At 41.4% G+C, this 11,993-nt stretch overlaps 2 protein-coding genes across 2 annotated transcripts; both read left to right on the forward strand.

The window, feature by feature from the left end:
- Window positions 1–14: 14 nt before the first annotated feature.
- fam199x (family with sequence similarity 199, X-linked) lies at window positions 15–7,031 on the forward strand. The gene is made up of 8 exons (XM_070913222.1): window positions 15–97; window positions 1,154–1,334; window positions 2,093–2,312; window positions 2,498–2,656; window positions 3,262–3,423; window positions 3,684–3,867; window positions 3,985–4,088; window positions 4,296–7,031. The coding sequence occupies exons 2-8, from the start codon at window positions 1,168–1,170 to the stop codon at window positions 4,467–4,469; spliced, it is 1,170 nt and encodes a 389-aa protein (XP_070769323.1). The 5' UTR covers window positions 15–97; window positions 1,154–1,167; the 3' UTR covers window positions 4,470–7,031.
- Window positions 7,032–8,193: 1,162 nt separating this feature from the next.
- On the forward strand, window positions 8,194–9,641 carry smim19 (small integral membrane protein 19). The gene is made up of 3 exons (XM_070913453.1): window positions 8,194–8,450; window positions 8,848–8,972; window positions 9,067–9,641. The coding sequence occupies exons 1-3, from the start codon at window positions 8,317–8,319 to the stop codon at window positions 9,123–9,125; spliced, it is 318 nt and encodes a 105-aa protein (XP_070769554.1). The 5' UTR covers window positions 8,194–8,316; the 3' UTR covers window positions 9,126–9,641.
- The last annotated feature ends 2,352 nt before the right edge of the window (window positions 9,642–11,993 follow it).

An 11,993-nucleotide genomic window follows, 5' to 3' on the forward strand; every position in this document is an offset into this window, starting at 1 on the left:
TCCCGGTAGTCTCGCGGTGACATCTGAGATTATCCGTAGAAAAGAAAGGATTTGCAAATGGAGATGGCAGAAATCATCATTCTTTGAACGACAAAAGGTTGGTGTTTTAATGTAGATAGCTTCTTAATTACAACTTTTCCAGGTTTATAAACCGTTCAGATTTGTGATCGCGGGGAAAATGTTAGTTAGCTGTCGTTTTGTGGCTTGGTAAACGCTACGTGGACATTTGGAGCATTAGCAACCAGCTAACCATGTTAGCTTGTGTTGTGTTCCAATCACAGTGTTCCAATTTACCAAAGACGATAACGTTTAATGTAAAATGTTTCCAAACTAATGTAGCTACAGCTACCTTTTTTAAATGCTGTACTCTAGTTTTGCCATGCCTATTTTCGCACGACGATAATGTATGTTTATTGTAAAGCATTTCAGTCTGCTGTCAAGAAAAACAACAATTACGAGAGTTGGATGCTTAACGTGGATGACATCTAGTGTCAACAATTAACGCCAACACGAGCAGCTTCTTAAATATCCTTCGTAGGTACAAAAAAACACAACAAAAAACATTAACAGTAGGTGCTTTTAACTAGCTATGCCCACTGACGTTACTAATGTTACCAGAAAAGACCCAAAATAAAAAGTAGCTCGAGTAAATGTTACTGCTGGTTACTATTTGGATGAGAGAAAGTTTTGCTTCGTTGAGTGACTGCGACTGTATTTACAACAAAGAGGTACAAACAGCGAAGACTTTGTAGCAAGACCAGCTAATTAAAGTCCATTCGTTAAAATTCAACAAATATACATAAATATATATATAATATATATATCGTAAGTCATCTTTTCTTTTTCAGAACAGCAAGCTTTAGGAGTACATAAAAGACCAAAAGAATTTGCTGTATTTTTGATATTTTATAATTAGCTAGCTAGCTAGCCTGTGTGTCTGTTGTCCAGACTTGGCATCTATGATTTATATACAAACAAACCTCATTGAATGAAAGATAACTATTGTGTGGACACAGTCATGAACACCTGTGCCACCCAGTGCAGCCCAATGCAGTACCCCTGGGGTCAGTACCTCTGTAAAGCTTTTTTTTTTTGAGCATGTGTCAGGTATGTTTTTATGTTTGTCTTATCTTAACCTCTGTTTCTGTGTCAGGTACAGGTTTGGCCATGTCTGAATCGCTGTATGAGAAGTTTTTGGCCCCAGAGGAGCCTTTCCCTCTCCTCTCCCAAAGAGCCAACCTCAGTGATGTGGGAACCCTGGATGTCAGTGACTTTGGCTGTCAGCTCTCATCTTGTCACAGAACAGATCCTCTACACCGCTTCCATAGTAACAGGCAAGTAGACAGTGTGTGTGTGTGTGTGTGTGTGTGTGTGCGCTTACAAAGAAACTGACTTTGAATGTATTTTATGTGTTAACAAAAAAAGGTCATAATTGTTTTGGAGAGATATCCACCTTTTATGGTAAAGTGCGCAAAAGCTGGACCTACCACCAACTGTGGCAGGATGTGTCATTGCAGCTGTTGGCAGCATTCACCACACAGCTATTGACAAATGTTAATGTGCTTGTCAAGTTGCACATGTCCTGGATGACAGTGCCAGTGAAGTCTCTTTACAACTGTGGCAGTGCACTAGTATTGATGTATTTCAACCATGTTTGTGTGTTTGCGTTGTCTCACATACAAATCTACAGCACAAGGCCAGTAATAACACACATGTTTTGCAGTTGCTGATGAAATTAAATAAAAAAAAAAACACTGGCTTCCATCTTTTGCCACTATAAAAAGGATAACAGTGTGTGGAAAGTTTCAGATTACAGCCTCAAACTGTGCATGATAACTTTATTGTCACATGGCACTGAAAATTGCCATTAGAAAATGTGAAAGAGCAGCATGTATTCTCTTAATTTGAAGGCTTAGAAAAACCTCATTTTTGAATATCCCTGTTAAGATAAACTTTGTTCATTCCTTTCTCTCTGAAACACATTACAAATGTCAACATTGTTGACATGTGAATGCTTATCTTGTGACATCTGAAGAATTTCCAGAAATGACTTACAGAATTAACTTCGACGTTCACTCGTTGTTCTCCCCAGGTGGAACCTGACTTCCTGTGGGACCAGTGTAGCCAGCTCAGAGTGCAGCGAGGAGCTCTTCTCCTCTGTGTCCGTGGGGGATCAGGATGACTGTTACTCCCTTCTGGATGACCAAGAACTAACATCTCTGGACCTGTTTCCAGAGGGCAGTGTTTGCAGCGACGTCTCCTCTTCTATCAGCACCTATTGGGACTGGTCCGACAGCGAGTTTGAGTGGCAGGTTGGTTGTTAGCTGGCCGGTCGAAAGTCATGAGAACCTAGTTGCATTATTTGTTTGCATCAAACATAGAGGATGTGGATGTTACAGTGATTAGCACACTCGTTTGTCCATTTCAAGTAATCTGTCCTCCTTTCGTTGTTTTCTCTGCTCCTCATGGTTTGTCTGTGTTACTGCTGTCCTCCCAGTTACCAGGAAGTGACATTGCCAGCGGCAGTGATGTCCTTTCTGACATCATCCCGAGCGTGCCAAGTTCACCCTGTCTGTTTTCCAAGAGGAAGCCTAAGCCCCACCCTCATCGCAACCTGGATGAGTTACCATGGAGTGCCATGACCAACGATGAACAAGTAAACAAAGCCAACTCACCCTTCTGGATTACAGTGTTTGAAATTGCTCAGAATTAACAACAGTGAAACTGACAAGCTTGCTGGCTCAGTTTATGATATGTGTTTAGGTATGTTGGTTTATGTCAGTGGCTGATAACTATTAGGTTGTGTCGTGGCTTGCATTTCAAATAAATAGGTTGCTCTCTATGCTTCATTTTGTTGGAGCTGAGCTGTCAAGACCAATATTGGGATTTTGCTTGAATTTTGTGCATATTTCACAAACTGAGCAGGAGGGCTTAAGGGGGGGAACATGAGGTTTTTATGGGCAGGCAGATAGCATAATCAATTTATGAAAAGCCACATCCTTGCAAATTCCAAAAACGTGAATCAGCAGCATAAAGGCATTGTATTTACAACCTAACATCTTATAAGGGAACCAGGTTTCCTGTACACCTGCACATGAATGCTGAGTAGCAGAACCATTATGAATAATCTGTGGAGACTTTCCATTAGTCTGGATTTTCCAGTTAAACACTTCTTATCCACCTTTAGTGTTCAGTGTAGGCAGAGATGCGTGTGGAAAAGGAACAAAACTCAAAACTCCATGTCTGCGTCTCCACTTCCAGGTGGAGTACATTGAGTACCTGAGTCGGAAGGTGAGCACAGAGATGGGCCTGAGAGAGCAGCTGGACATCATCAAGATCATCGACCCCTGTGCTCAAATCTCACCCACCGACAGCGAGTTCATCATAGAGCTCAACTGTCTCACCGATGAGAAACTCAAACAGGTGGGTAGTAGTTCTGAAGCAACACAAGTCAACTAAACCAGTTTATTTTCACACATAACCTCACACTTACACCATAGTGTGAACAGCCTTTCACCAAGTTGATAGAAAAGAGATTTGAATTGGCTGCATATTTAGTTGCCTATTTGATTCAGCTGTTGTGTATTGAAGAGAAGCACTCCTTGCTGATAAACCAGGGTAACAAAAAGAAGAGTTATGCAGCATGTTTTTTTTGTTTTTTTTGACCCATGTGATGTCATCAGGTGCGTAACTACATCAGAGAGCACAGCCCCCGGCAGCGGGCCAGCAGCACCAGAGAGGGCTGGAAGAGGAGCAGCCACAGCAGTGCCAGCACTGGCGGCGTCAGTGGAGCCAGCAGCAGCAACGCCAGCATGGTCAGCTCCTCTAGCTCCTCCACTGGCTCCACAGCCTCCAACTCTGTAGCAGGTGAGATGCTACCTGGTTGGCTAACGGTGATAGTGGCACCACCGCCACTCAGTTTAAATTATTTTTAGTTCTCCCTGTTACTACTGTTAATACTGTTTACATTTGCTGGTGTTCCAGGTGGTACAGCATCAGCCTGTAGCGGAAGCAGCGTTGCCAACATTAGCAGAGCTCATAGTGACGGCAACCTTTCCAGTGCTGCAGAACGTATACGAGACTCTAAAGTAAGATATTTCTTGCAGCCTCAGTTTGAACCTTTTGAACTTTGAGTTTTTGTTTTTGTTACATTATTACCGAAAACCTTTAAAAACCTGTGCACTTCTTTTACAGCCGTTCCTTTTGCCTCACCATTTCACAGAGCCTGTGAGACTAGCTGGTTACCTGGATCCTCATCTCATCTCTAACCTCTCTCTTGCCATATACTCTTTCAGAAACGTTCGAAGCAGCGTAAGCTTCAGCAGAAAGCCCTCCGGAAGCGGCAGCTGAAAGAGCAGCGACAGGCCCGCAAGGAGCGCCTGAGTGGACTGTTCCTGAACGAGGAGGTGCTGTCGCTGCGAGTGACGGAGGAGGACGACCACGGTGATGACCTGGACATACTGATGTGACACCAGTGATTGAATCAGTGCTCCCTCTATGCCTGCTCTCTCGCTGCCCAGCCTCTACCATAGAGCTTATAGACCACGCTAATCCAGATCACTGCATGCATTCGCTTTGAGTAGGCAAACATGCAAACATGCATTTTGTAAGAGTAATGTCTGATAGGCAGTAATAGCTTGTAGGAGCCTCTAACATCTAGCTTGACATATTGCTTGCTAATGCTAGTATAGTGCCGCTAGTGCTAAAACTGATAGCTGCTGCAATCACTATTAAGCTAGCTACAGCAATAATACTGCTAATGTTTTGATTAGATACTGACCTCAGTCTAGCCTGCTTATAGCCAGTACTAATGCACATAAATATACACTAACGATGACACTTATTTCAGCTTCATACAGTTAACAAGAGGATAGCTTAAAGATGCTGCAACAGCGTATATCCACTGCTACTAATACAGCCACCACTGGCAGAGGGAAAGGTCAGGCAGGAGAAGCAGAGTTTGTCCGCATGATGCAGATGCTGCTCCGCAAAAAACCAGGTGATGGTTTGTTTCTTCACAACATACAGGAGCAACTATATGCAAGTTGGCAGTATTTTGTCTAGTTTTGGTAGTTTCACCCATCTGCCTACACACACACACACACACACACACATCCATCCATCCATACATACTCTACAGGGCTATATCTGCACTGGCCAAACTCTGTTCATCTGCAGCTCTAGTTAGCGCTGCTGCAGGTAATGTTATAGCACGAGTATACACCCAAAGGCTGACAAAGTGGCTTGAGTGCAAAGTATCGGCATCAGTTGTACGGTGACAGAAGAGTTATTGTAAATATGAGTGCCCTCACAGGGACACATTTGGGGGAAAAAACACTAAATCTTAAGATTGAAACCTCGATAAGCAATTTTTTTTTTAATTGGCGCATGCTTGAAGCCTAATTCAGAGATTAATTTCAGGGGAAAATGATTGATACTGTCCAAAGTCATCCTCCAAAACTAACAAATACATCTGAGATTCAGAGGGTTCCTGATGTGGAAACTGAAGTGAAAGGTAGTGAGCTGGTCTGTCTTTCTATCTGCTGAGTGTTGTGGTCCCATTTCACTCTCAAGGCTTAGAGGGAGCACTGAAACCCTGCATGTTTAAACCGTCACCCACACCGAGTCCCTGTGTGGTCCAGTAACTAACAACTTGCATCATTATTTGCATACACCTGTTTAAAAATAGCTTATGTGTTGTAAATAAATGATAAATAACAGCATATTTACTGCTTGCTTTAAGATTTTCCTTGGTGATAAAGGTTTGATATAAAGTTTTTTTTTTTCCCTCTATGTGTATATATATTATGACAAGGTAGTGAACTAATTGGTTATCATAGCTTAATGCTGTCAATAGCCTCTGGTTCTATGCAGTATTTTGAGTCTTATTTTGAAGCATTTTGCTGTTTTGTTAGTACTTGAGTTTGGTTGTCGTCTCAGACATCTTTTGAACTCTGACTTTGTCCTCTTTGTTTCTCTACCAGCACTCCTTCTGTATATTTTGCCTGAGACAGACTTAAATAATCACAGATTCTCCACCATTTACTTCTGTTTACATTTTTGAATTTGACCACCATCTTAAGTTTTTAAGCATTAGAGCGTTGGTAAAGTCTCACAAGAAGTTACAGATCATGCTGTGTCTGTCCACGTACTGTATGGCTGGTTTGGCTTTGGCGCTAAACTTGAGCTGGTTTCTTAAGAATGTGCATCAAACATTGAGCCATTAACTCAGCTTTCAGAAGTGTGTTCATTTTGCTCTGTTAAAAATATTTAATATCTAACACCTCAAAAACCGCTTTTTGTGGAGTTGTAGCTACCATGCCGTTTTCATATTCGTTAGAAGTAGCAACCTGAGATATTGTTTCTTTTGTGTGTGTGTGTTTTTTTTTTTTTTTTCTGTCTACCTTGTAAGAAACCCACAGATTGTCAGCTGTAATGTGATGAACCACTGCAGTTGTTGGCTTAAAAGCCTGCTGTCATTTCTAATACTTTATGTGTACTGAGCTTTGGCTCTTGTCTCTGTCTCATGTATAAAGTTATTAATTACAGCAATTATGTTAAAAGCAGCTTTATGTATTCTGTAGTTATGAATTAGTAAAACTCTATTTTGAAAAACAAGATAATTTTGAAAAAAAAAATTAAAATCAGCCAGTGTGATGCAACAAAGTTATTTGTGTATATAAGGTACCATACATTTGCTGAAAATGAACGATATTGAAGTGATTAAATATGGTTTAAAAAAAATCTTTTAGTGTAAACCGAACTTTTTGTTGGGGAAAATTCCTTCATTTTCGAATCATTTTACACCAGACACCTGTTGAGGTAAAACATTTTAACCGGCAGTGTTATATATTTTTTTTGCATTAGTTCCTTACAAACCTCTATGGAGCAGTGTTGCCTGCAGTTGTCCCGTGTGTTATCACTGGCTGAAGTGTATTGACTACCAGAGATGCCACATTGGTGCCGCAGGCACTCAATGGTTCTGATTCACTAGAAACTTAACAAATAAACTTAAACTGTTGCATCCTCTTGTTCTTGTGTATTATGGCATTTTCTTGTGTGGAAGTGTTATTTTGTCACATTTACAAGATTGGGCCACAGCATTACACAGTGAAATAATGATATTTTTTACATTTATATTTATTTTGATGTTTTCTCTCAATTTGGAAAGTCCCCCTCAGCATTGTGCTGCAGACTGACATGCTGCAGGTGTCCTTTGATTGATGATTTGCACCTGAATTATTAAATGAATGGCACTTCCCCTCAAACGGGCAAGGCAAAACTCCCAATACTTCTTTAAAGGGAGACTTTGGAAGAAACCTTGAGAAGGACAACGCAAGAGGGGCCCCCCATCATGGGCTGTGCCGACTCGGTGCTTGTAGCCTGAATGTTGATGTTTAGCTGCAGTGTGTGCCTCTGATTGTAATGGTTTTCTTTCTCCTGCCTTTCCTGGATTACCACATGTTTTCATTCCTCACACCTACCAGTCCTCATACCTCACACTCATTTTCAAGAAAGTTTTGGACAGCAGAGACGATGTCTTCCTGTGGTTTGACCTCCACTGTCACGGACCTCTGGCCGGCTGCTAAAGAGAGCTCTTCTGTTTCTCTAAGAAGACTTTTCTTTTCTTTCCAGGCCTCGAGGCCAATGTCTATTTCCCAGAAAGTAAAAGTAGCAACACTAAAATACAACTGAGGTATTATCATCAAAATGTAGTGAGCACTCAGCATGTGGCAGAATGGCCTGTCAGAATTGAACTATTTTATATACTGTTTGTCTCTAACAATGCGTCATATTTCATGTTTAGTATCTGAAATCTGAATATGCCAAACTCGTAACTACGCTGTCAAATAAATGCAGTGGAGTAAACAGTGGGCCTATAATATTCTTCTTTAAAATGTAGTGACGTAGAAGTGTCATGTAGCAAAAAATGGAAATACTGTGTAAAGTAGCAGTACCTCACAATTGTACTTAAGTACAGTTAGTTATTCACATTGATTATATTGGCAGGGTAATCTCTGGGTATCTCGAGTATTCGGTTTGGAAATAACTATAAGCATTTCAAAGATGCAATGTTTCCATTGGACGCTAACTCGATTTTTGTGTTGTCTGTATTTGCAGTGCATTGAGCTCTCAGGGCCGCCGTAGTGTGCGATACCCGGAAACGGAAGAGACGACGAAGAAGAAAGCAGACGTGACGTCGTAGTGTTTACACTGTGCAGTTGAGTCGCAAGTAAACGCGAGCTAAGAAAACGGATTTGATAGAATTTCTCTTTTATATTCGCGTGTTTGCCCGCAGAGTTTGGGCGTATTTCAATGGGTGCACACGGGGTCTTGGGGAACGAGCCCGAGTCTATTGACTACTCGGTGCACGAAGCCTGGAATGAGGCCACCAATGTCTACCTGCTGGTTATCCTGGTCAGCTTCGGCCTCCTGATCTACGCCAGAAAGTAAGGACAGTTTGCACTCGCAGTCAACTCTTCTATCACTTAGCTTATAAATAATATGTCGTGTAAGTACAACACAGGCGTGTGCTTCACTCTCTCTCCCTTCACGCCTTCTCTAAAAACATTAAAATAATTCACGTCATATCCCATTAAAAAAATGCGCATTTTAATGTTTCCTTGGTTATAGAGATATGGGCGTACCTCATGTGGCATTATTTTATTAATAATAATAATACATTTAGGGTGTTCTGGCTAATTCGGCATTCATATGATCATCTAATCATGATGTATTTTATTTTAATGTTAATTATTGTTTATCTGAAACAAATGGTGATACTCTGTATAAGCAATGCGCTTTCATTGGCTCTCTTCAATCTATCTCTGTTCACTTATAATTTAGAAACAAGAGGAAGATCATGCGTATCTTCACTCTGCCTCCCACCGTCGGCAGCAGCCCGGAGCCCAACTTCTATGATAGCCTGCAGAAGGTCCGCCTGCGACAGCAGCTGGAGATGTACTCTCTGGGTGAGCATTAATGTAGCTCCGCACTGGACAAAAAAGACCAGCCTGGATCTAATCCAAATGACATTTTTCCCGTGTCTTCTATCTTGTCTTTCAGCCAGGAAATTTGAGCAGCAGCAAGGCCAGACAGACAGTGTGCAGCTCTCCATGGAATGAGAGACGGAGGAAAGTCATCCCTTTCTGTCAGAGCAAACACTCCTGCGTCTTCAAGCCCTCTGTGTATGAATAGGAAAGGACCTGGATGGCTGTCATGATCAAAGATCGTTCAAAAGACACTACTCCTATCCTGGTTGTTTCTGTTTGGCTCCTCGAATGAGAAGTGTCTTCGTTTGCCCTCTGTTGTCTCTTCTTCGTCTTTTATGCATGGAGTAGGTACAGCTGGATGGATGGAGAAGCCAAGAGCATAGGGGGTGGTGTGGCATCTTGCAGGGCTGCTGTACGGCATCCAGCAGTGACTCTAACTTGGTTGGAGGAATGATGAATGTGTAACTGCAGCAGATGTCTCTGAGATCCTTTCAGTATGGCGCGAGATTTAAAAGAAAAAAAAAAAAGTATTGAAGAATTTCTTGCACATAGAACACGATCCTTCACATTTGACATAGGCTCTAGTTGGTTTCATTTGTTTTTTACTTATTTGTCTCAAATGTGAAAATAAAGTCACATAAACCTGAAGCATCTGAGTGAACAAATGTCTTGATTAACAGACCTGATACCTTCTGGGTTTTTATTTGACCTCAAAACATCACTTTTTCATCCAGCTAGCCCTCTTGTACCTTGTATGAAGAAAGGGCAGACACATTTAAAGGGCCAGTTCACCCAAAATACAAAAAAAACATCTCACAACAACTCACTTACCTTAAGTGGTATCTAGCCATGCAGATAGTTTTAAATGTTTTATCCATAGCTCCATTACTATGTACAATCCACAGGACATGGTGTAGTGACCATTTGTCCTCACAATAAATAATAAAAAACAAAGAAAACAAACTCAAAATCAAACAGCCACTGAGGCACCTAAGGAACGAATCTTATGCAGGGAAAATAAGTCCATTGTCCAGGCAAGCATGACGTTTTGTGTGGTTTCTTTTACCATTTTAGCAAGCAAGCAAACAGTTATTGTTACTTCACTGTGCAGACTGATGCAGAGGTTGATGCTCGATGCCTGTTTTCACATTCATCTGCTGAAGTGGGGAGGTTTCTCTGTGCTCACCAGAAATCTCTGTGAAGTAGGACACACCTTGTGCCCTGTAGTTCCACTTTAGAATTGAAAAATATTTGCATATTCACAGTTTTCAATGAGGGAGGAGTGGAAGTAATTTTAAGATTTTCTATCAAGGTTATTGAACCTTTTGTGGAAAAAAAACAACCCATTTCAGACACGATTATTCTAAGCAGAGCACTTTTATTTGTGTTAAAACATGTCTAGAGGGGATCTTCCCATCAGCCTCGTCTGTACTTTGTGTTTAGTGCTAATTAGCAAATGTTTGCATGCTAACAAGCTAATATAAGATGGTGAACATGGTTAACGTAAGGACGTGAGCTTTTACTGTGACCATGTTAGCATTTAGCTCAAAGCACCACTATGTCCAAGAACAGCCTCACAGAGAAGCTAGCATGGCTGCAGACTTGTTTAACAGAAGTTTCTGGTGTTTGGAGTACAGTACAGTTGGGACAAAAATAACTGCATGGTTCGATTATCAGGAGAGGCGAATGAGAAGATTAGTAATTAGGGTGAACCGACAACGCTTAAAATCATTACTACTCCTTCATCAATGTCCCACTCCTTTCATAGTACTCAAGAAACTCTCAATTTTGGTATCTGCAGCGTTCTAGCTTTTGTTTGTTGTCCCAGTTGTATTGCCCAATCACCTTTGAGAGGGCTTTGGTTACATTGGCCGAAATGCAATCTCGGAACCCATCAGCTATCTTCTAACAATGATTTAGGTTTCTTGGAACCCTAGAGACTTGCTTGTTATTTGCTTTTTTAAAATGTGTATACATTGAAATCGTCGTCAGACTGTAGCCGATGGATTCCGAGACTGCTAATCGGACAGTAAACGATCGGGGCATGGAAGAAGCAGAAGGCCGTTGTCCCCATGGATTTATAATCCATGGTAGCCCCAGAGACTAAATCGACATCAGATGATAGCTGATGGGTTCCAAGATTGGTCGGGGACCAACTGAAATCCAGTTTCATCCAGAGCCTGGAGGTTGAACAGTTTTAAGTGTGACACAACATGCAGGGTTCAGCTTTTTAAGAGTAAAGTTCAAGCACTTTCAAGGTACCTTAACCAAAAATGTATATTCTGAGAGACGATGGTCGCCCTCATGACGCCGGGCTTTTATTTCGCGCCCATGTCGGTCAATCTAGGTCCAGCCCGGTCCGCTCTGCGTCTGGTGTGAGACGCTAGGAGACAACACACAAGTATGACGACGGGATCGTTTCATTTAAATTTAAAAAAAAAAGATTTTTGGTTTACATGACTGATTGAACTCCAGCTCATGTTGAAAATCAAGCATTTTTCAAGCTTTAAAGACTTTGTACGAACCCTGAACATGTCTACTGATAACAGAAACAGGATCTCAAGCACACAACAGATGACCCTGGTCATGAAGCGATGAAGGAAACGGCACAGGCATGTTCAGTAATTATCAGTACAGTAAAACAGAGATGCCAGACAAGGAAACTGTTTTTTTCCCCCCCAAACACAGAACAAACACTTCAATCGTAAAGTTAAGCATGCTCACTCTTATTTGAGTGAGGTATTGTCTGTCTGTAGTGGAACACATTCAAATCGGATTTCAGCCGTCAGTTATGAATGGAAAATTGAGAGTATTTACAAGAATCTAGTACTGTTGGACTGACAGTACAACAGGTGGTTTCGCTACGCACGGACATTAACAGCTGATAGCGTCAGCAGTGTAAACATGGCCACGGTGTGTGCACCTCTTTGGAAATGTTTTATTTCCTGCATGAGATTGTTCAAGCTTGGCCCCAGGAAAATATACAAAATGCTCCAGGCA

The sequence above is a fragment of the Enoplosus armatus genome, chromosome 10 (assembly GCF_043641665.1).
Source record: "Enoplosus armatus isolate fEnoArm2 chromosome 10, fEnoArm2.hap1, whole genome shotgun sequence".
NCBI lineage: Eukaryota > Metazoa > Chordata > Actinopteri > Centrarchiformes > Enoplosidae > Enoplosus > Enoplosus armatus.